We start from the raw sequence: 24,327 nt of genomic DNA on the forward strand, positions 1-24,327 counted from the left end.
TGCAGCTCCACCTCCTAGAGGGGCCTCAGACAGCTGACCCTGGCCAGGGGGCAGTGGGTTCCAAACTCTTTACCAGGAGGAGCCTCAGTACCCCGTCCAGCCTCCCTGTGCTCTGGCTCCAAACCTGATTTCCACTTTCTTTGTCCCCTTGCAGTGGCAGTGCCCAGGGTGGGCCAGGCCACCTTTTTTACCTCCGTAACCCCTCCCCTCTTGTTCTGAGTTCAGGTCTTAGTGGAGTGTAAGCAGCCTGGTGAGGGAAGCCTCATTAGGCCTGATCATATTGGCAGGTCCTGTGAAATAGGGGTGGGGAGGAAGGGGCACCCATTCGAGAAAGCCCACTTGGCACTGGCCTGTCCTGTCATCCAGCTGTGCTCTCAGGAGTCTTGCACCACCTCCAAGGTGTACAAGGGAGTCTCCAGGCAATCTAGCTGGACAGTGGCCCAGAGAGGGCAGGCAGCTCCCCTGGGTCTCACAGCCAATAAGTGGCCTTTGGGAGGGGCCTGGATGACCCTGGCATCCGACACCAGTGGCTGGTCCCTCCCAGCACCCAGCTCTTAGCTCTGGGGCTCCTTGAACACGGGCATTGGCACACCCCATTCCCAGTACTCACAGCTGCAGCCTCCTCTGTGGGCACCACACATCTCCACATGGGTCAGTAGTGGGCTGTGGGGTGTGGGGCCAGCGGCACTCAGCCTCTCGCCACGCCCACCCCCATCTGTGTCCTCAGCATCGTCATCGGGCGGGTGTGGGGGAGTGGATGCCATGCCAAGCTGGCCGCCCCTTCATCCGTCTCAGCTAACAAGCTGTTCATGGGTGTGACGTGACACCTGCTTTCTTCTTTCTGAGCTCAATAATTTATAGGCATATTAGTGGCCGGGCGGCTGCCCTGGGTCCCCGCCAGACGGGACAGGCGCTGAGGCCTGGTGCCTCTGCCGATATTTACTCTCTCCCACCATCAATTATTAAGGCGCCTCTTCTGCTTGCACATAATTACATGGCTTCCAACTCCCTGCTCTCCAGCCTCTGCAGAGGGACCGGCCTGCTAGTGGGGCTGTGATGGCAGGGGGCATGGCAGCCACCGCAGCCTCATTGTCCCCCAGCCGTGCTGGACCCCCCTTAGCCTGCATCACTTCTCTAGGGCTGGATGTTTCCTGCAGCCCAGGGTCAGGCCTCTGCACCCTTCTGCTCTCTGTGACGCCGCCCTGGGCGCTGGGTGCTGGGCACTGACTGGCTCCTTTTTTGTTTTTGAGACTCATTTTGTAGTCCAGGTTGGCCTGCAACTCAAGGCGATCCACTTTCCTCAGCCTCCTGAGTTTTGGGATCTCAGGCATGTGCCACCATGGCCAGCCTGACCGGTTCCTTTTTGCTCTCTGGTTTCAGCACGGCCATCGTTACCTCCTGAGTCCCCGTCCCGATCTGTACGGTACAAACACCCACTTCTCTCCCTGCTGCCTGAGTCATGATGGGTCTTGCTAGGCCATGGCCTTTTGGTGTACAGGGAAGGCTGTGGAAATGTTATGTTGAATGAATGAATGAATGAATGATGTCCTGCCTGCCTGAGCACCAGCCTCCCCTCCCATCTGGAAAGTCTCCCTGACTCCTCCTCCTCCTCTCAGTCCCCACTCCCTGGTCAGAGTTGAGCTCCCCACCCCACCCCGTGCCCACACCCAAGAGCAGGGTAGGATGCACCTTAACCATCCCAGCTCTGCTGTGTGGACCCTGCAGGCTGCTCACCTGCCCTATTCCTGTGTTCTTGCTGGCTGCGTGGGGACAATAACAGTCCCTCCTCGGAGGGTGAGGTTGAGGTTGGCTTGGGAAGTTATAGAAGCACCTGCACAGCGTCCCCATCACAGCTGCCCAGCAGTGTCCCTTGCCCTCAGCCTTTCTGTCTCTGTGACCTGGGCCACATGAAGCTGAATCAAACTGAGTTGCGCCGGATTGAATCGTCCCACTCGCACCTGCAGTTGTCCAGTCTCCGTGGTGCCACGTTCCTGCTTTGTTGCTGGCACACACCATGGCTCGCTGGTTCTCCGTCTGCCAGTTGTTACAGATCAGGGTGGAAAGGGAGTGAATCTCTCCTGTGAGATAGAGGATGGGACAGAGGCCAAGGACTCCCTGCAATTATCTGAGGTAGGGAACCAAGCTCCAGCCTCCTGCTAGACTCAAGAGTCAGGTGTGTCTCCCCAGAACACCAGCCTCAGTTTCCTCCTCTGTAAGGATAAGTAACGAAATGGCATGGATCCAGTGAGCTGCTGCCTCTGGGCAGCACCCAGTGGGCTTGCTATTTTCCTTGGCACTGGCATCCTTTTCCTGTGTATACGACCCCACACTGTGTTTATCGGGCTTGATGTTTTTCTAAAGTTTATCCCAATGGGGCCCCTGTGTGTATCTGTTTTGCTCCCTGTGGCGTCTTTGGGGTCCCCCATGGTGATGTTTGTGACTCCTGCATCCCTGTCCCCATTGCTACTTGCATTCTACTTCATGATCAGTGTCACATTCCATCCATCACTCTTCCTGGGGACAAACGCGGGGAACTTCCGGGGTCTCAGTGTGACAGACAGTCCCTATGGGGGGGCTTCCTGTATCTCTTGTTTCTTGGGAATGCACACTCAGGACAGGAATTGTGATACAGACTGCATCTCCGATATTTCGTAGACACCAGGGATGCCGTGTCCTCCCTCACCGCCTCCCCACCAGCAGCAGGTGCTTCTGCCCCTGCCCCTGGGAGGCAAATTGTTACACCCCTGAGCAGACAGCAGTGTCTCAGTCATCAATGGCTGGTGACAAACAGCCCCCAGTTAGTGTGATCTTATCTGGAAGTGTGAGCTCCTATCCGTGAGGACTTCTCAACTGGGCTGCCTACCACATGGCAGCTGCCCCTTCAGAGTAGACACAAGCCATAGAGAGAAGGCACTCAAGACAAGTCTCCACTTTTCATTGGCAGTAGAAGTCCCATTGCATTGGCCATATTCTGCATGCCAGAAGTGAATCTGTCAGTCCTTCTCACACTTGTGAGGGGAGGGAATTATAGAATGGGGACACCAGGAGCAGAGACCATAGGGGTCATCTGAGGGCTGCCCATCACAGAGCAACTGAGGCCCAGAAAGATGAAGTGACTTGTCCAGGACCACACAGCAGTTAAGAGGCAGAACGAGAACCCACGACAGCCTGGCTCTGTGACTGGGCTGCCTTTTACTTCCATCGGTAACACGTTCTGGCTTAAGTTAATAAACAAGTCTCCAACTCAGCAGAGCTCAAGACGGGCACTTAATGAACAGATCTGCTAATAGTGCTGCCTGTTGGCACACATTAGCTCCAGCTCCCCCTGACACGTGCCTTGGGGACAGCGAGTCGTCTCTCAGGAGGAGCGGCTTGGCCAAGCACAGATCCTTGGATCCCAGAGAGCCAGGAAGGGTCCCTTTCTACAGACAGATTGCTTTTGATATTTGCATTTTTGTTTGTGCTCTCAATTTAATCTTTTTTCTTTAATGGACTGTATGCTTCCCTGGCTTCTTAAGGCCACTGACTGTACTAACCCATAAATCAGGATTAGAGTAGTGGGGTTTTCCTGGAGGGCTTTCAGTGTGTGGGGCAGACATGCCCTGCTCACCTCTGACTGCAGAGAGTGCTTACTCCTTGGTAACCATGGGCACCACATCCAAGCAGCCTGCTCAGTGTGGCGAGGCCCAGGACAGGAAGCCTCCTGACCTGCTGTGGCTGCGAGGTTTTCACCTGGAGTTCTCCAAGGGCCTGTTTGCACCCACAAGAGAAGGCTACAGATGACATTGCTGGTGGATAGTGACACGTTACTCATATGGGCCCGCTCCAGTAAAGGTGTGAGTAGCCCATGTGCTGAGCTGAGTGGAAATGAGAGTGAGGATTCAGGAGTGTCCCTGTCCCCACAGTAGTCTCTTCTCTAGCAGATCCACTGGTCCCCGCTCTTGAAGATGAAGGGATTTTAGTTTATGCATGTGGGGCCCTCTGTCATCAGGGCTCTGAGCTCACTACGTTGGAGTTGCCAGAGCACTCCAAACCCTCCAGGTGTTCCTGATTCTCAAAGTCTGGAGAACTTGGTTCTGCTCCTCAGCATGGGGTAGTGGAAAGGACCTCAGGAGATACCCGACGACAGCAGAAGGGGCAGGGGCAGGGTGTATCCATCACTGTGCACAGGATACCTAGTGACACCCATGTTGCTCAGACACCCACCGAGCTTAGGCTGGCTTCCAAGCAGGACCCACAGGGAACATTAAATCATGGAGGCCCCACGCTGCCCTGTGCTGGGCCCTGCTAGATACTCCGTAAGAGTATCTAATCAAAGAGGTGCCCAAGGAGAGGCTCAGCTGGGAGAGGAAGAGGAACAGGGTTAGGGAAGCAGGGGTGGTTTAGAGCCCTGAGTTGCTCAAGAAGGAGGAGGAGGAGGATTCACGGGGGTAGGAGACCAGTTGTGATGAGAAAGCCAGCAGTAAGTAGGTGCCGGGAAAGAGGATGTCTGACTAAGCAGATGGGCTTTCCACCCCCTGCCCTCACTGTCTCCGTCTGCACCCACCACAAATGTCCTTCAAGTCAACTATCATGGGGAGTCCCCTTCTTCTGTGCCCCCATGTCTCTCCCTGTACCAGCAGAATGGTGAGCAGGTGCATGAGACCCTCTGGGAGCCACCTGCAGGCTCTTAGGGAGGGATCAGGAGAAGGCAGCGAGAGGCTAAGCCTGGCTGCAGCTCAAGGTCTGCTACCAAGAGGGGACTTTGCTGTTAGCATTCCAGTTGCCTGTCCCTGTCTGCCTCTGCAGCAACACCAGCACAGGGCTCTGACCTATGGATTTCCTGCCACTTCTCTACCCTTCCATGACAGCCCGAGGCTCCAGGACTTCATTACACCATGGAGGCTTCAAGAGCCAGAAGGCTGGGGCTTCTGCTATGGCCCCAGGGACTAAATAGCCTGGCTTCTGGGACTCAGCCTTCTAGGAGTACTTGATTCTCCAAGAGCCTTGGTCCCCACTGTCAGTGGCCCTAAGCAATCCCAGCCTACATCTAGTGCATCATCAGGGAAACAGGCCCAGAGAGGGGCCATAATCCCTCAAGGGTGATAACTAAATTGTAGCATAAAGGAAAACACAGGTTTCACCTGACAGCGGCACCCCACCCTGCCCCTGGCCCTGCACGGCCAGCCCAGCTCCCACTGCCTGTCAACTCCGTTTTTCTTGCTAATTACAGGTTTCCACAGTGACTCCGCTGTCCCAGCCATTTTAGAGCTGTCGTTAATTTCAAGTGCCTTTGGAAATAATCATCATCGTAAAACCCTGCAAGGTGCTGGGACGCAGGCTGCATAACCAGCCCAGACCAGGTGTGAGACAGAGCTATATGTGTCATTCTCTGTGCCCCTGGGGATCCCCATCCCTGCCAGAGCCTGCCTCTTGCATGCCAGACTCCCAAGCACAGAGGGCCGGGCCTGGGGAAGATGAGGAATAAGTCTAGCTCACAGCCTGGCTGTAGAGGGCTGGGTAAGTGCCAGATGGCCCTCCTGTCCCCTCCCCAGAATCTCTTGGCAGTCTGCATCTGGCCTGAACTGGGACAGCTGAATTCTCCCCCAAGAGCCAGAGCCTCTGGTTGCCCACCTGTGGGACACACAGCTTGGCTAGCTCCTGTCTGCAGACTGGGAAGGGTGGGGGATAACATGGGCCATCTCATCTGGGGGGGGTGCAGAGTGGAAAAGCTAAGTCTTAGTTGGATTTCAAGGCAGGATTAGAAACCAGGAGGAGGGCATGCCCAGCAGGTGGCCCTGCACAGTCCTGCTCAGCGCTGTGGGGAAATGTGCACCCCTGGGGTGGACCTCGTGGTTACTGGACAGGGCTACCCCGACGTTTCAGATTCTCTGCGAGCCCTGTGTTGAGGACTGCTCAGCAGATGGGACAGAGAGACAGTTGTCCATAGCTGGACCCAGGGAGCCCCTCCAAATGGATCTGGAAAGCCAGATCAGGATTGGGCCCAGTCTGAGCCCTTGAAGGCCCTTTCATGTTGTCCCTCCACCAAGCCTTGCCTGGCCCATAACTTCCATGGCAAGTGACAAGGGTGTGGGTGTGGGGTCATTTCCTTTGAGGACACAGGAAAGTAGAAGGCCTCCCGGATGCAGAGAGACAACTGTGGATCTGGAGGACCCCACCCCAGAACACCAGCCTCTGCAGTCAGCATCCAGGGCAGGCTGGGGCGACAGGCTGTCCCCCTTTTCCCAGCAATTCCTGAGGCAGGCAGCAGGTGAGCCGCGGGCGGGATCCGGGGGGGCTGCACTTCGCCTGCGTCAACCCAGCTCCAGGAATAGCCCCGCCCCCGCCGGGTCTGGGGAGCCGCCATGCGGAGCCTGAGCGTCTATTTCTGTCACTGTGGGAGGTGGCGGGAGGCGGGCACTCACAAACAGCCGGGAGGGAGGCTGAGAGATGGGGAAGGGGTCTGAGCAGCAGCTAGGTGAGAGCCTAGCCGCCTGCACTAGGCCCAGCAAGGGAGGGGACTCCTGGGTCCCTCCCACCTGCAAGTCCCTCTGCCAAGTTAGCCTCTTCCCGGTTTGAGTCAGCCTGGAAGGCGACTCAAATCCTCTGCCCATGCCTTGCCAGCTGTGTGACCATGGACAAGTCAAGTAACCTCTCTGAGCCTGGTTGCTGCTCTCCGTCACTTAGGAACGGCTGCAGCTCTGTTCTGGACTGGGGGATGGCACCTGGTGGGAAGGGGCCCTAACTGGGCCTGGGATGAGCATGAATATGACACAGAAGGAAGGAGCCTTCTCCAGGCAGGAAGTCCAGAGCAGGGGTGAGGCAGTGAGACCGAGAGGGACCCAGGATCAGTTTCCCTGGAACAGGTCTGTGAGACTCCGGGGTGGAGGGGGTTTGGGTGGGGCTGGGGAGCTGCGTCTCTGTGTGGCGGGGGATTCTGCAGGGAATGTTAGCCCAGCTGCTGAAGGGGATTCTGAGAGCAGGGTCCGAGTCTGCTTGCAGAAGCTGATGGCCTTAGCTTCCTTCCCTGCCTGTGGGAGCTCCACCCTGTGGACTCCAGGTGTCAGAAGCTCTGTGCTTGTGGGACACAAATGTGCTAACAGAGAGGCTGGTGGAGTCTGTGTCGTGTAGATGGTTCTGTTGGAAACTGGCTTGGCTCGCGGCGCACCTGCCTTCCAGGAGGTGGAGGGATGTACAGTGGGCACGTTCCCAAGGGAGCCAAGACACCCTAAGATCTCGGTGTCAGCCAGGTCTCTGGGAGAAGTCTGGCTCCCCGGGGCATCTTTAGATGTGGCATCAGGACCCGATGGATTCCCTGGACCGGACCTTTCCAGAGCCTGGTCGGGCACAGAGCCACCCAAGCCGAGGCTCCGTGCGCCCTCTGCCGGATGCTAGGAGCGGCTCTTGGGGCACAGCCATTGTCGAGGCCCGCGCCCTCTGCAGGACGGGATCTGGGCCGACTGGACCCGGCGCGAAGGCGCACGTGAGGCTAGGGCTGGGTGGAACACGGAGCCCCGTGGCCGCTAGGATAGGGCTCCTGGGGTCTTTGCGTGTATTTCCCGAGGAGGGGACCAGGACCGCGGCCCTGGGTCTGTCCCCTCTCCTGCTGTCCTCCAAACAACCCTGGTCGGGTGGGGGGCGCTGTTCCCTTACGTGCTCTGGTGCGTCCACGCGGCAGTGTGCAGCGACCCCAGTTACCACGTGCGGACACGCGCCCTCGCATGCACACGCGTGTGGCCAGGTTCGCTTCCCTGCAGAGTGCGCGCACCCGACGAGTACGCGGGCTGCACTCCAGGTCGAGCTGGCTGGGGACCCGCAGGGAGCCGGACCGGGAGGGCGCCGCTCGGTACAGGAGGCGAGCGAGGACGGGCGCGCCCCTCTTGCGGGGCAGGGCTGGCGCGCTCTCGCCCCGCGCCCCCTCGGCTGGGCGGCCGCGCAACCTCCTCCTTCAGTCCGTCCCTCCTCCTCTGCCGGTCCCACCTCCTCCTGGTCCCTCCCCCCAAGCTCTCCAGCTTCTGCGCTCCCTCCCTGCGCCGCGGCAGCGCGCGGAGCCCGAGCGGCAGCCGGGCGGGGACCGGCGCGGGAGCCCGAGCCAAAGCAGGAGCGGGCGGCAGCGCAGGCGGCGGCGGACTGGGACCCGGTCCCCGCTGCGGGTCCGGGTCGGTTTGGGTCCAGTGCGGGGCGCGCGGAATCCTCTTCGTGCGCTCCGGCTCTCAGCATGCGTGGCCGCAGCTCCCCAGACCCGGTCCCGGCCCCGCGGCGCAGCGCGCGCTGCCCCCAACCCGGCCCCAGCGGCACAGGCGGCGGAGGCTCCGGGCCGGCGCGGGGCGCAGAGCGGGGCGCGTGGACGCTGCGGCGCACGACCTAAGCGCCGCCAGCACCGCTGGCCGCGGCCTCTGCTCCCGCCCGGGGCTGGTGGGCTCCGTTCCCGCCGCGTGGGGCGCACGGCCCGACCAGGACGCCCCGCGAGGGCGCGCGGGCTGCCGGGCGGAGGAGTCGGAGGTGGAGAAGGAGGAGGGGACGGAGGGGGCTGGGCAGGGGCCGGGGCCGCGCCGGCGGGAGCGACATGCGATTGGCGACCGAGCCGCACGGACGGACGGCGCGTCCGAGATGCAGGTGAGCCCCGCGCGCAGGCCTCTGGCACTATGGCCGAGCTGCACCCTCCTGGGGATGCAGGGCACCTGGTGCCACCCGGACCGCTCTGGGGTCTCAGGCCTGGTCCCCTCCCAGACCTCAAAAAGGATTCTTGTTTTGCTTTAGCTCTAATAGATTCCAGGCTGGCAGGGCTGGGACCTCCCCCGCCCCTGGCGTCCCATACCTTCCTATTGTGACCCTGGTCACCCTAGAGGACAACACGCCCCCCCGCCCCACCCCATCAGTTCTAAAGGGTGCCCACCTGGGTGGACCTGGGATCCCGCCCCCAGGCAGTCCTCAGCACCTGGCACTCCCAGCCAATGCACGGGTGAATAACCGGCTTTCTCCACAGCTCCAATCTGGATGAATGGCCGCGCCACCCCAGGCTCCTGCGGGTGACAGGGGGACGAGAGGGGAAGGGGAGGGAGTCCTCGGAAAGGACCTCAGAGCCATTTAGGGGTCTCCCCTTTGTCTGCCTGCAGCCAGCTTCTCACCTCCAGCTGCCCCACTTTTCCTTCAGGCCAGCGGTGGGAGGTGGGGACTCGTGGAGAGGAGGTAATGAAGAGCTTGCTGCACCCTCCCCCCCCATGCACGCTGGGCATCCTGCCCTCCAAGGTGCCCCTAGGAGCTCGTTCTCCTATGTATTCCACTTTGGGTAGGGGGTGGGGCCAGGCCAGTGGGCAGTCCCTCTGTGCTGTGGCCGGGGTCACCGTTGTACAGCACCCCCTCTTTGTTCTCAGATGTGCTGGGGTCTGAGGGGAGAAGGGATACATGGGAGGGCAGGGGCAAGTCTACCCTGGTGGGTGGAGTGCAGAGACCCTGAGGAGTGGGCAGTGTTGTCCAGGCCAGGCCCTTCTGCCCACCTGGCTCTCCCTCGATCCTCTGCTGGGCTTGTGCAGCCAGAAGAGGAGAGCACCACCAGGTTTCCCTCTGGGCTTAGTCCTGCTGGCCATGATGCCGATGGCTCCTGTGGGGGGGGGGGGGTGTTTCCCATGCTTGGGGACCCTGGAGCACCCAGCTGGCGGAGAGCCTGGAGCTTCTCTGGGTTCAGTGAGGAGCCTGGGTGTGTGTGTGGGGGGGGGTGGTGTTGCACTGCTCCAGGGCCTTTGTCCTAGTGTGGCAGGGGGTGCCAAGTCCAAGGAGCTGGGACAGGAGCCTCTGTCCTATTTTCCGCCCCCCCCCCAAGCAGAGGGAGAGGGGAAGGGAACTCCTCCAAACCAGCTGAAAGAGGGCAGTGTCAGAGAGGGGCTCCTGGAGGGATACCAGAGGGGGACAGGCCCCTAGGAGGCTTTGGTGTTCCTGCCCCTCCCTCCTGCCACCAGCTGAAGTGTATGATGGCCTGGGGTGCAGGGCTCCCCAGCCTGGGTCAGAGTGGTTCCCCATCAAAGTCCAGCTTTTCCGGGATGGGTGTGTGCTGCCCCCTGGGGCCCAGGATGGAAGGGAGGTAGAGCAACCAGTTTACCCTGCAATGGCCTCTTGGATCCGTGGCTGAGCCCTGAGGGTCTCTTCATCCATGACTCTGAACACCTGTGTTCATGTCTTTTAAAATGCAGAAGTCCAGAGGGAGACTGCCAGCCTCTCCCTGGTGTGGATAGTTGTGCAGTGTAAAGTCAGACAGGATCCTGGGGCTGTGATGCCTGTGGGGGGCAGAAGGCGGAGTGCCATGGGTGGGCTGGGTGCACCTGTGGGATGGGGTGATTTTGTGCAAAGTCCCCTGAGGCCTGAGGCAGTGTCAGGCGCAAGTAAGAAAATGAGCCCCAAGAGACAGGGTCTCTGTCTTGCTGTCCCACGCATGGGACTCTGGGGTAGGATGGTGGTCCCTGTGTGCCTCCCTGTCCTCACCCACAGATGGCCTTCTGTTCCCCCATTCCCTCACCTGGACTGGTCCAACATCCCTACCCAAGAGCCCTGCTCCTCTCCTCCCCTGGCCCTTCCTCCAGGAAACTCCCTGATTGCTCCAAATCCCCGATCCTCCTCCAGGCACCCACCCGCCTTCTCAGCCTGTTCACTCAGCCCTGCTTTGTACTTCCCAGCCGAGCTTCCTGCTGGGCTCTGGGCTGGATGTTTCTCTAGCTCCCGTAGGTCTTTGGGCACCCTGGGAAAGAGCAGTGTCCATCCCTTGGGCTCTCTGCCTGGGGTGAGCAGACATGGGAGGCCTCAGCTCAGTGGGGTACTTGGGGAAGGAGGGCCCCTCCTGGGGCCAAGGCAGGCAGGGGCTTCTTGGTGGAGGGGGCTGGCAGCAGGGAGGGAGGGTCTTTGTAGAGGGAGTGTGAGAGGCAGGGTCATTTCCAAGTGTGTTTGAGGCATGCTCGATTCTGACCTTTGCTTATGCACTGCATGCGTGAATGAGTATGCTTGAGTGCCGATACTCTGCTCCTGTGTGCTTGATTTCTTCAGTCTTCTTTCTCGGTGACGCTGTCAGAGTGTACACCCTGGAGCCAGGGCCAGCCCCGCCACTGCCTGGTTGTGTGGCTTTGGTCAGCTTCCTTATTGTCTCTGGGCCTCAGTCTTTTTTAATTCCATTCCATGGGGATAACAGGATCTACCTGGAAGACAGTGGTGACAGTTGAATGTACTAATAATGTAAAGCGGTTAGGACACCACTGGGTATACAGTAAGTGACTAATAAATGCTGGCTGCTCACAGTTTCTTTCTATGGTTGCTCTTGATCTTACTCTTGGAGGTGGCACAGAGATTTGCTAGTTAAGGAAGGAGAGCCAGAGGGGTGGGGTGATATGCCTGGTCTCCAGCATGCAAGCCTTCAGCTCACCTGTAATGTCCTCCTGGCAGCTGGGAATCATGCATGCCTTGAGCCTAGCACAGCTTTTAACAAAGTAATCCACATACTTCATGTTAATTCAGGCAGCAGTGCTAATGTAATGAACACGCGACACTTTGACACTTTGATAGTGATACTTGTCTTCAGTTTGCCCTTGACATTTTAATAGTGATACTTGTCTTCCCACGTACTTCTCCACACTAGCCTTGGTCCCTTTTTCTGTGGCACCTAGCACCCCACGTTACGGGTTGAGCATTTTCTTGCCTCTTTAAAACCATATATGTGTATATTGCTTAATCTGGGTTATTTTTGAACTTTATGAAAAGCACAAGAGCTATATATAGGGGTGGGTGTGTCTGGGGGTGTGGCTGAGAGGCAGGTTGCCTCGCCTGTGCAAGGACCTGGGTTTGATGCCCCACACCACGAGAAAATGAAACAAAAAACTGAACATGTAGTTCCCTGGAATTCACTGTTCTCTTCGTCTTAGTCTTAAGCCCCATCTGTGTGGTTGCACCTATTCACGGCCACCATTCATTCATTTCCAAGATGTATGGTGCTCTGGCGCCAGGATGTCGTGTACTATCTCATCCACCTGTTCACGGGCTTTAGTGTCTCACCCTTTTCGGCTCTCACGCTCCAGACATTCTTGTCCCACCTCCCAACATGGCAAATGTGTAGGCATCTCTGGAGCCCACAGCTAAGAGCAGAATTGCTGGGCTGCAGGGCACATTTATGTTTGGTTTTCATAGGAAATGCGCTAAAGTGTTTTCCAAATCAACCACTCCAGTTTAGGCTTCCCCCAGCTGGAGGTGAGAATCTCTATGGCGCAGTGTGCTTTGGGCCGTCCCAATGCTTCCTAATCGAATGAGTGTTAAACAGTTTTGCACCATGGCCTTGGCTTGATTCTGGAATTCAGGGTTTCTTGTGGTATGAAACGGTAACCTATGCTTACTAAATAATTGGCCTCTCTGAGCCTCAGTTTCCCCAACTGGAAGGATGCTGTCTATGCTAATCCTGATCTCAGGCATGGGCAGGGGTCATCAGAGAAGAAGGGACACAGTGTGGGCGAGCATAGAACCGCATATCTGGGACCCCCACAGTGCTGTGTCCAGCCAGGGATGGGCAAGGCTGTCCCAGCATGGGAGACGGAACCCCCTGCTTCCTGCTCCATCCCCTCTACTCTGGTACCTGCCTTGGGGCCTGGCAATGTTGAGTGCTTAGCAAGACCGTTGTGACAGTGGACGGAACAAATATGTATTTGCTTCTCCTTGCTACCCCGAGGACTTTCTCTGACTACCACAGCCCCTGCAAGGAGGCTCCTGGGATTTCAAGGGTTCCCAGGCCCCTGGTTGCCCAGAGGGGAGCTAATTGGGAGCAGCTCCCTCTGCCAGCCCCAGGCACTGATGATTGATTCTATGCCACCTCCCCAGCCCGGGCCTGGGCCCCTGGAGCTGGTTGGAGCCAGGCGCCAGGGCTGGCGGAATAATTATGCCTATTTCATGTGACACCCAAATTGATTGCCGCCAGGGTGACATTACCAGGGCATTGTTCCCGTCTCCAACCTCTTATTACATGTTATTAGGGTGTGTGGTGTGTGTGTGTTTTTCTATTTTTTCCCATTTCAGGGAATTAATCTCTCCCTGCACCTCCTCTGTTTCCTTCTGCAGAGAACCTGCTCTGGCTCTGGGAGGGGCTGGGGCCTGGCCCAGATGCTGTCTCCGCCTGGCCTTGCAGGGCTGCCCGTGAATGCGGGGCACTTGGGCACATCTCAGAGCTGAGCAAGGCTACTTGGGTATAGACCCCACAGGAGTCTTCCTGCCTTGTCTTTTATCTGTGATCTTGCTTGCATACTTCTTGTGATGAGCTACTCACTCACTATCAAGGCAGGTCTTCCATCTCGGGCCATCTGTTGACCAGCGATGGCTCACGCTGAGCTGAGTGGTCCTCCTGGTTGTCTTGTGGGTAGGTAGCAGAGAAGGCAGAGGGCTCATCACCGCCTTGCTTCTGAGCTCAGTTTACCAGGCTGGAAGGATGGGCGTTGGCGAGGGCTTGGCAGGTGGTCAGTGGAAGGACAAGTGTTTGCATGGTCAGAGCCAGGAGTAGGCCAGTGCTTTTATTTATATCTGCCAGTGCGTGTTATAAATAACTTGCTGGACCTTGGTTTCTGATGTATTGGGGGCTGTTTTTAATCTTTTCTGTTTCTGAAGCAGAAATAAACCACACGGCCACCCATCCCTGACCTGGCCCTATATGAGGACAGTGGCCATTGCTGCAGGCGTGACTGGGGATGGAAGGCATGACGGGGGCCACCAGTGGGGGGCCTCCTAGGTCCAGGCCATGAGATGCCACAGGGCCTTGGATGCATCCCGGATGCTTTTGGGCCTCAGTTTCCTCACCTCTGTGGCGGTCCCTGAGGGTGTTGTGGCCCTGGAGTCAGAAAAGCTAGGTCCTTAGGGACGGACAGTGGCTTGGTCCCTCCTCATCAGAAGTGGGTGCTGTCAGAGGGTGCTAGGATCCTGCATACACCAGTGGCTGTCCCTCCCTCTGCTCTGCCCGCAATCTGTCCCCAGCCCAGGGCAGGGCCAGCACCCACATGAGAGGTGTATGACCCACGATTATGCAGGCCTCCAGGCCCTCAGACCTGAGTCAGAGACAGGCAGCTTGCAGACATGATGAGGACTTGGTGGTCACCACCTTGGGTAATCATACCCCTCACTCTGCCCCTCATTTGTAGAATCTGTCAAATGGGGATGACAAACCAATGTCATGTCATTGTCATGGAGAGAGGTGTGTGCACCATCAGTGTCCTGTGTGTTTGATGAGGCTGACCTCAGTACCCTGCCAGGGCCACCAATACCATCCCCTCCTGTCTGCCTGGTGCTGTGAGCTGTCCCCCACCCCCCAGCCCAGGCTCCTCCTGATAGGGTGGTTTGGCTTGAGCCTACTGAGGTCATGGGGCTCCCAGGGGTGGGCATCTGGGAGGGGCCTGTGGGGGCTCAGGAGGTGAGAGACAGCCAGTAGGCATGAACAGAGGATCCTTTGGCTGCTGGCCTGCAGGGTTGGGCAGAGGCCTTCAGGATGCCCCTGTGTCAGAGAGTTTGGGTTGACATCTCAGAGACTTCTCAAAGGAGACATGGGGCTGAAGACCTGGGTGTTTCCCAGGCGCCTTCAGACCACGCCCATATAGGTATTAACCCCACTGTACCCCTTTTTGGGATGGTGCTCAACACAGAGAACCTAGTAAAAGGGCTGGTGGGTCCAGAGTGACTAAGCCTCACCCCAGGCTACAGGACATACATGTGTGGGCTGGAGCCCAGGCTGAGACCCATGAGCCCTTTGCCCTGTGTTGGCCCAGAATCCAGCCTCTCCAACCCACCCTAGATCCTCCCTGCACAGCATCCACTCCTGGAGGGCAGAGCCTATATATAGTAGCCTTTAAACACTTAAGATGTTTTGACAATTAAAATTCATAATTTATTCCACAAATGGCCTGAGGCCTGCAGGCCCGGAAGGTTGGGAGCTCCTGGGACAGCTGTGGGTGATGGAGCAGTCAGGGACCTTCTTCCCTAACCTGCAGGGGCCAGGTGCTTGCCCCAGGGGACACAGGGGGTCCAGGGCAGCTGAGGGTGCCTGATGGCTACCCAGATAACAGCCACACCCTATCCAGAGGCCAGGAAGTCTGCCCATGAGAGAGAAGTTTGTCATTCTCAGGAGGGACCCTCGGGGCAGGGGCTGGTGGCACTGGGCTAGGGAGGATGGGCAGGGGCAGGCAATTTCACAAGTGTGTGTGCACGCGCACACACACACACACACACACATGCACTGGGGGCCCAGCAACCTTTTGCCAGAACCAAGAGCAAGAGGAAAATAAGGAATTATACACGACAAAGGATGTGACCTCAATTTTCTTCCAGGTTGAATTTTCCCTGTTGAGGATGGCTAAGGAGCAGAGCTAGCAGAGGCAGTGGCAGGGCCAGTGGAGGGGGGCACACAGGGACACCAGATTGCCCTGGTCTGGATTTCTCCTGAAGGAGCTCAGCCTGATCACTGGACACCTCCTCCCCATGTGCTGGTGGCAACCTCTGCAGTCCCTGGCGCTCAGCCTAACCCCAGGATTACCCTGGCTTGGCGGAGCCTCCCCATTAGCAGCTCAGACCTGGGCCATTAGCAGCCATTCGCACCTCAGTGGGGCTGAGCCCCAAGCCGGAGGAGCAGCTTCAGACGAGTCTAGGGACCATGTAGGCAGGGGTGTCAGAGCCATTAGGAGTCTCTTAGTCTTAGAGGAGCCAAGTCCAAAGTACTCTTCAGCCCCACGCCTGTGTTCCAGTGTCACTGCCCTCCCCGTCAATGGGGACATCCAGTGGGGAGTTACCTTGAGCTCCTCTGCTCTGAGCCTTTCTTAAACCCAGACTAAAGGTTGGATGGCCGGACCCATGTCCACTTCACAGTGTCCTCACAGCTGTCCCCAGGGTTGTATAATGACTCTGCCCCTTTGGGGTGGGAGAAGCCAGGCCCCACAGTGCCCCTGGAGAGAGGTAGGGGGCCTGCAACATGCTGGACAAAGGATGTCCTAAGACTCTGAGAGGACTCAAGAGGCTGATCCCTGCTTCTGGGGCAGCTGGGGGATGGGCTTGAGACAATGACACATGGTACCAGCCAGAGGGGGAAGCTGAGTCTCTGATGCAGGCTCTGGCCCCATCTCCCCTGACTGTAGAGCCCTTTCCCTGCCTCCAGCTCTGGGTGCGTGCAGACTTCCCTGCCTCTCTCCTCTCCTGGCTCTCTTTCCTGTCCCTGCTCTTGCAGTGGTGGAGCTGGGTGGAGCCCTGCAGCCCCTTCCCTGTCTGTCTCCTCTCCTGCCCCATCCCACTGCAGACTCAGCCATAGGACCAGGGTCAGCAGCAAGATGAGCTTTTGTCACCCACCCTGCTTCCTAGAAAACAAGCAGCTGGGTCACCAGAACCTTGGAAAGGCTTTGTGGGTCAGGGACCAGGAGCCTGCATGAGGATCTTGAGGCCCAGCAGCCCTCACCTTCCTGGCCTGACACCCCACACTTTCCCTCTCCCCAGGCAGCTCTGGGTCCAAGCAGTTTTCTCACCTATAAAATTCGTTCCTAGGAAAGCTGCCATGAGGTCTGAGACAGCGAGGGTGAAGCCCAAAGCTGGTTCCATCCATTTTCTGCAGGGGTTGCCTGGGGCTTGTGAGGACCTGGCTGGTGCTGTGGGGCTTCCATAATGGCCCACAGCTTCCCTCAGTGGTTCTCCAAGCCCCCCATGGGTGCCCCCATGTCCCTTCCCTCTTCATCAGTTATCCTTACCACCCTGCACCCTCGGGTGACAGCCAACATAAGGCCCTCACTGAGTCTTCACATGGATCCTTCCAGCCCCTATGAAATTGGGGTTTGAGGCTGGAGACCCCCACCTTGTGTCACCTAGCCAGGTTTAAGGATGTCCCTATGCAGCTGGGGGAAGTCCAGCTTCTGGAGTTGTCCCTGCCCCCAAGACTCTGGCCTCAGACCATCCCTGCCTGCAGGGAAACAACCAGCCAAGGTGGGCATTGCCTGGAGTCACAGAGTCTGGAACATGGGTGAGGGTGTGGCTGGCATCCCGATTGTGGGTCCTGCCTTCTGCAGCTGAAGTGGCTCCCAGCGCTCAGGCTGCTGCGGGACTGTGTCATGCCCAGGGCATAGGCATCCTCTGCTTGCTTCTGATGTTTATTGTCTATATTTATTGGTCCAATTTTTAATTCTTGCCCTTGTGGGAAGCTCTTCAGAGGGCAAGGTTCTGAAATAAAACACTGATTAAAATGTATAAAACACATCTCCTGGCCACTGCAGGGGTGGCTGGCAGGACTCACAGTACCGAAATGGCAGATGACCCCCAGATTCAGCCTCCCCTGCACCCTGCGGACAGGGACCCTATGAGGTGTGAGAGCAGGACGTAGGCCCAGTGTACTGTGCTTGTGGTGATCCACCTCTCTGTATCTCAGTTTCTGAGCCATTCAAGAAAATACCCCTAAAAGACAGGGATGAGGCAATGCCCACATGCCCATGTCCTCAGCTTCAGGGTAGCAGTGGCACGGGGCAAAGCGGGTCAGTGTTTCCACCAGCCTGTTTAAATTTGCCCAAGCGCCAGCTCCAAGGGGAGCCCCATGGGTAGGCTTGTACCCCTGAGACTCACCCGTGCACATGCTCTTTTCAAAGAACCTCCTCGGGTCTGCTCTGTGCTGACCTTGGGCAAATTCGCCCAGGATCCTGACTTGGGTTCTTTTGGAGAAGCACTGAGGCTTGAGAGCAGATTTCCCTCTTCATTCAAGTCACTAGGGAACTCTCAGCTGTTGCCATGATGCAGGGTTTTGTGGCCTTATTAACTAGCTTGCATTCTTTAGCTTTATCTCTGTCATCTTGTAGCGTCATGTTTCCATCTTGGCTCAAATCAGCTTTGGAACAGAATGGGGCATCAAGCAGTTACATAGTATCATTGCCTCCAGGAGTTATACAGTATCACTGCATCAGATGGTTGCATAGTCTCTGCATCTGGCATTACATGGTATTGGTACATCTAGGAGCTACACAGTATCACTGCATCTAACAGTTACATAGTATCCTATCCTTGCACCCAATAGTTACATAGTGTCTCTGCATCCAGCAGTTACACAATATTACTGCTAAGAATAAAGTGCTTCAGTGTTGTAAACCAAGGACAGAATCTGATGGAGCCAGTCACGGATGGCTTCATGGAAGAGGTGGCCTTTGAGGTTATATTCTCAAGGACTGCTGGGACAGTACCTGGGACAGTTCTTCCAAAGGAGATGGCTGAGCAGCAGGAATAGGTGAGACAAGTAGACAGCTGGATGACTTTTCTGGGAGTGGCAGGAAAGGTGGTAGATAAGTTGAAGCCAGACGGGGAAGGCTTTGAATGCCAGAAAGAGGTCTGCACGAGGCACTTGTCTCCAGCAGGGTGGCCCGTGTCCCTTGCTGTCCTCGCCTCGGCCTCCTCCCACATCACCCACCAGTCCAGCCCTGAGCTGGGTGCTAAAAGTCCTATTTACTTCTTGAGGTCCCCAGCTGCACACACTGCGCCAGCCCCAGCTGCCAGCCCAATTACTTATTGATCGACCGTCAGGATGTTTGCTTTTCTGGTGGGTCACTGGAGCGTGTATGCTGTGGAAAATGGCCTAGTGGGGGCAGGGTGGGGAGAGACTGAGCCCCAGGAGCATCTGGAGAGAGGAAGAGAGAGGGTGAACACAATCCCTGGGGATAACGTAGCCTTACAAATTCCATGACAAGTCACTGACACCCGAAGTCCTCTCTGGTTAATCACTCACTTAGTTGGTCAACAAACAGGAAGCACCTGTCAGTCTCTGTGTCTGGCAGATCAGAGCTCCTGTCCCACATCTGCGGCTTCTGCGTGTCCTTGGGCAACCATAATCTCTTGGACTTTTGACATTCAGATGACAAGTATGGATGACTTGTGGAAAGGAGAAGCGGTGAGGGGATTGTGGGAAGTGGACAAAGTATCTGGGCTGGGCCAAGAAGACCTCCCTTCCCTGTGCTCCTGAGCTACAGTACCCCTCAGGGCCATGAGTGGTACAAACACGGCCACCATCCCCCACAGTGCTGCGTGTCTTGGCACCCAGCTGGCCTGGCACCCATTGGGCCAGCCACTCAGGGCTGCCTGTCCTCCTTGGGACAAGTGACCACTCCTCCCTCAGGTCGCAGCACATGGCCCTGATGCTAGGAGGGAATGGGAACCCTGAGAACAGGTGGCTGATGATGATTGGAGGTCTATGGGGGACTCACTTCCCTCGGGGGATCTGGGGAGGTCTCCTGGCCGTAGGGTTTCAGCAGATGGGGGCTGTGTCCCAAGAGGAGAGTGGAAGTCATGGCTGGGCAGGGACAGGAGCCCGCACTCTGCCAGGCCCAGGGACCCAGAGGAAGGGAAGTCGGGGCCTCTGCAGGGCTGGGGATGTGCAGGTTCGGGGACGAGCTGAGAGATGTTTGGGAGCTGGAACCAATGGGGAAGAAGCTGGTCATTCCCTGGGTCTCTCTGAGCTGTCCTGCTGTGGGGATGGCAGGGGCCCACACTGGGGGAACCAGGCTGATAAAAGAGGGTGCCCCCAGCCTCGGGAGCCGACCCTGCAGCCTGGGGGCTGCTCCCAAAGATGCTGCCTTTGAACCCCTTTGGTCCCTGTGAGCCCCAGGGTGGCTCAGCAGGGCCGGCTTTGTCCCTGAAACTTGGCCAAAGCCTTGCCTGTAGATGGTAAAGGAGGTTGTACTGTCCCTTTCCTGACCCCTGTTGTTCCCAAAGAGGCTGGCAGGAGACCATCTGGCCTAGACAGCTCAGTGGCCAGTGTTCCCCGTCACTCTACAGCTGCCTCTCCATCTCTGCTGGGGACACCTGATGGGACAGGAGGGCTCAAAGGTAGGGGTCCACTGGCTGCTGCCTGCTCTCATGCTGCTCCTGTCCTGTGCTTGTTTCTGGTGTAGGTGAGCGAGAGGATGCTGGCGGGGGGCGCGAGGAGCATGCCCAGCCCCCTCCTGGCCTGCTGGCAGCCGATCCTCCTGTTGGTGCTGGGCTCCGTGCTGTCTGGCTCAGCTACGGGCTGCCCACCGCGCTGCGAGTGCTCCGCACAGGACCGCGCCGTGCTCTGTCACCGAAAGCGCTTCGTGGCAGTGCCCGAGGGTATCCCCACCGAGACACGCCTGCTTGACCTGGGCAAGAACCGCATCAAAACGCTCAACCAGGACGAGTTCGCCAGCTTCCCTCACCTGGAGGAGCTGGAGCTCAATGAGAACATCGTGAGCGCTGTGGAGCCTGGCGCCTTCAACAACCTCTTCAACCTGCGGACACTGGGGCTGCGCAGCAACCGGCTCAAGCTCATCCCGCTAGGCGTCTTCACGGGCCTCAGCAACCTGACCAAGCTGGACATCAGCGAGAACAAGATTGTCATCCTGCTGGACTACATGTTCCAGGACCTGTACAACCTCAAGTCCTTGGAGGTCGGGGACAACGACCTCGTCTACATCTCCCACCGCGCCTTCAGCGGCCTCAACAGCCTGGAGCAGCTGACGCTGGAGAAATGCAATCTGACGTCCATCCCCACTGAGGCGCTGTCCCACCTGCACGGGCTCATCGTGCTGCGGCTGCGGCATCTCAACATCAACGCCATCCGGGACTACTCCTTCAAGAGGCTGTACCGGCTCAAGGTCCTGGAGATCTCCCACTGGCCCTACCTGGACACCATGACCCCCAATTGCCTCTACGGCCTCAACCTGACGTCCCTGTCCATCACGCACTGCAACCTGACTGCCGTGCCCTACCTGGCCGTGCGCCACCTGGTCTACCTACGCTTCCTCAACCTCTCCTACAACCCCATCGGCACCATCGAGGGCTCCATGCTGCATGAGCTCCTGAGGCTGCAGGAGATCCAGCTGGTGGGGGGGCAGCTGGCCGTGGTGGAGCCCTATGCCTTCCGTGGCCTCAACTACCTGCGTGTGCTCAATGTGTCGGGCAACCAGCTGACCACACTGGAGGAGTCGGCCTTTCATTCGGTGGGCAACCTGGAGACCCTCATTCTGGACTCCAACCCGCTGGCCTGCGACTGCCGGCTCCTGTGGGTCTTCCGGCGCCGCTGGCGGCTCAACTTCAACCGGCAGCAGCCCACATGTGCCACGCCTGAGTTTGTGCAGGGCAAGGAGTTCAAGGACTTCCCCGATGTGCTCCTGCCCAACTACTTCACCTGCCGCCGCGCCCGCATCCGGGACCGCAAGGCCCAGCAGGTGTTCGTGGACGAGGGCCACACGGTGCAGTTTGTGTGCCGGGCAGACGGCGACCCGCCACCTGCCATCCTCTGGCTCTCTCCTCGCAAGCACCTGGTCTCGGCCAAGAGCAATGGGCGGCTCACGGTCTTTCCTGATGGCACACTGGAGGTGCGCTATGCCCAGGTGCAGGACAACGGCACGTACCTGTGCATTGCGGCCAACGCGGGTGGCAACGACTCCATGCCCGCCCACCTACACGTACGCAGCTACTCGCCCGACTGGCCGCACCAGCCCAACAAGACCTTCGCCTTCATCTCCAACCAGCCGGGCGAGGGAGAGGCCAACAGCACCCGTGCCACCGTGCCTTTCCCTTTCGACATCAAGACGCTCATCATCGCCACCACCATGGGCTTCATCTCCTTCTTGGGCGTCGTGCTCTTCTGCCTGGTGCTGCTGTTTCTCTGGAGCCGGGGCAAAGGCAACACCAAGCACAACATTGAGATTGAGTATGTGCCCCGCAAGTCGGACGCTGGCATCAGCTCGGCGGATGCGCCCCGCAAGTTCAACATGAAGATGATCTGAGGATGGACCGTGGGGGGCAGGGACCCCTAGGGCCTGTGGGGCAGGGGCAGGGGTCTGGCCGTTGCCCACTGGCTCCTGGTCTCCTCTCCACCCCCCTTGTGCCTCCACATACACTCCTTCTCCCTTCTGGCCCAGGCCGGCTGCCCCCTGCCAGCCCTCACCACCACCCTCTTCCTACCAGGACCTCAGAAATCCAGGCCTGGGGACCCCAGCTTCACAGGGGCATGCAGTGACACAGACTGGATTAAGAGCCGGCTACCTGACACGGCAGAGTCAATAATTCAGTTTTAAAAAAAGTTACGAACTTCCTCTGTAACTTGGGTTTCAATAATTATGGATTTTTATGAAAACTTGAAATAATAAAAAGAGAAAAAAAAAAAAAACTATTTCCTATAGCTAGTCGGAATGCAAACTTTTGACGTCCTGATTGCTCCAGGGCCTCCTTCCAACTCAGTTTCTTGTTTTCTCTTCCTCCTCCTCCTCTTCCTCCTTTCTCTCTCTTCCCCTATGGGGAGGGATCACTCAGGAAAACAGGAAAGGAGGACACAGCCCCTCCCTGCTACTTTGCTGGGTACCCCCAGGAGCAGCCAGGCCACAGGTCTGGGCCAGCACTGGGCTGGTCTTTTATAGGGAGTGGGAGACAGAGACAGGGCTGCCTGTGGAGTGGGGGGCTGTCTGCTGGGCTTCCAGGCGGCACTGCCATGGGGAGATAGGGGCCAGCTTGGGGGTGGTGGAGACTCTGGATGGGGCTGGGGTCCTCCCAGGAGACAGCATGTTCAGTGGAGAGAGCCAAGGGCCAGAGGCAGGCCTGAGCCCTAAACCATGGTCCTAGCTCTGCTGCTTACTGGCTGTGTGACCTTGAGCCCCTGCAGGCCTTTAGGCCATGTCTCCCCATCTGTACTGTGGGAACATCCCCCACCCTGCCTACCTCACAGGGCTGTTGTGAGGAACGATGAGATGATGTATGTGAAACACTTTGTAACCTGTAAAGCGCTGTGCACATGTGTGGGTGACTCCTCTCTTATGGTCGTTCTTGTCTCCCGGTGGGAATGGGCTGCTGGGGACATCTGCAGGGAATGGGTGGGGTGCCAGGGAGAGGGTCCAGGCTGTGACTGAGGCCCTGGCTGGAGAGGGGATGCTGGGCCTGGGCTGCATCGTATACCCCACCAGCTCATCTAGTAGCCCCAAGGCTCAAGCCCCGCTGACTGTGCCCTGAACATGTGCAAGCCTTCTTTCACCAGCACTTACCGGGCCCCAGTTGTATGAGATGGTCTTCCTGTGAGTGTGTCAGTCTGTGGAGACTGGGTGAGCCCATCCTGGGGCCACCCTTGGGACTACCTGGGCCAGCTTGCCTCTCCTTTCAGTAAGCCATTCCAGGGGCTGTTCAGGGCTTTTCAGCGAGTCCTGGATTTGGAGTGGGGGCCCCTTGGTATCCCCAGCTGGCCAGAAAGGCTGTGCAGTATCCCTCACTCTGTCTGTGCTCACTCTGTTTGTGCTCATCAAACCAGACCTAGAGGTTCTACATTTTTCCCTGGAGAGGGACCTCACGTGACAGGGAAGAGCCAGGCAGCCCCACCGAGGACAAAAACCCTGGGCAGCAGAGCTTGTCCTGCAGATCACGCACTCACCAGTTCCTTGTCTGTCACAGGGAGGGCACAGGGTCAAAGGGCTAGCTGCTCCCCTCCTAGTATCTTTTTTCTCCTGGAGACATCTTGGCCCTCAGGCTACAATAGAGCATTGGAGGATGCACAGGCTCCACTGAAGGAGGGGCAGGGAGGCCAGCCCAGTGACCAGGATCTCCCGTAGGTGGCTTCTCCATGCAGGCTCGGTGCACACCAGGGGCTACACACCTGGCACCTTCCAGTTCAGCCCATGCAGGGGCAGTGTGGGGCCAGCACTGAGCCATTGCTCAGCCATTCATTTATTCATCCATTCACTCATTCATTCTCAGGCATCCCTGAGGGGCTGCCTGGTTCCTGGCTCCAGCTCATGCAGTTTACAAACCATAGCTGGGCTGTCCTACCTCTGCCTACCTACTCTCTGCCCATCTCTCACCTCTGCCTGGGACCTGTGGGCTCTGGGGAAGGCCTGGACCCCCCTGAACAGTGGCCTTAAGCCCTGGGAGAAAAGAGATCCTCTCCCATAAGAAGGTGGGGCATACAAGTCACTCTGGCTCTGAGCCTGGACCAAGTTCCAGCTTTGGTCCTAACAGCACCTGCCTGGCACAGTTCCTTCACACCTCTGAGCCTGTGTCTTCCAGCTATGAATCAGAGCTGTCCTGACCACTTCGGGTCTCCAGGAGGATCAGATGAAGATGTAGGGTGCAGGTATTGGTTGGTGCTGAGGCTGACACTTAGGAGGCCTATAGAAGGTAGTGGTGATGGCCATGGTCAGGCATGTCTGCTGTATAGATGCAGAGGGTGAGGACCAGAGGTGATGACCAGGGCCTGGGTCCAGGTCCCAGAGCCACAGATTTCTAAACCCATGTCAAGGCTTTTCAGAGCTGTGCAAAAGTTGGGAGCACTTTGGGGTGCAGGGGGAGTAGGGATAGGAGTCCTCAGACATAAGAGGCACAGGCAGCCCCACGTACAGA

General features: G+C 57.8%; 1 protein-coding gene across 8 annotated transcripts in view; it reads left to right on the forward strand.

Annotated features, from left to right (window-relative positions):
* Positions 1 to 22,740, forward strand: part of Lingo1 (leucine rich repeat and Ig domain containing 1) — a 135,509-nt gene extending 112,769 nt beyond the window's left edge. For 4 of the 8 annotated variants that reach the window (XM_063243567.1, XM_005000811.4, XM_013145609.3 and 1 more), the window contains one exon: positions 19,878 to 22,740. In XM_063243567.1, the coding sequence (XP_063099637.1) occupies positions 19,890 to 21,734 (1,845 nt within the window). In that variant the 5' untranslated portion in view covers positions 19,878 to 19,889 and the 3' untranslated portion in view covers positions 21,735 to 22,740. Of the gene's footprint in view, positions 1 to 5,323; positions 5,343 to 6,421; positions 6,846 to 7,310; positions 7,463 to 17,938; positions 18,221 to 19,877 lie in introns of those variants that run through there. The other 4 variants (XM_063243569.1, XM_005000809.4, XM_063243568.1 and 1 more) reach the window with 4 other exon arrangements.
* Positions 22,741 to 24,327: the final 1,587 nt, after the last annotated feature.

Source organism: Cavia porcellus, unplaced genomic scaffold (genome assembly GCF_034190915.1).
Source record: "Cavia porcellus strain 051 isolate PalLab524CR breed Dunkin Hartley unplaced genomic scaffold, mCavPor4.1 scaffold_38, whole genome shotgun sequence".
Classification (NCBI taxonomy): Eukaryota; Metazoa; Chordata; class Mammalia; order Rodentia; family Caviidae; genus Cavia; species Cavia porcellus.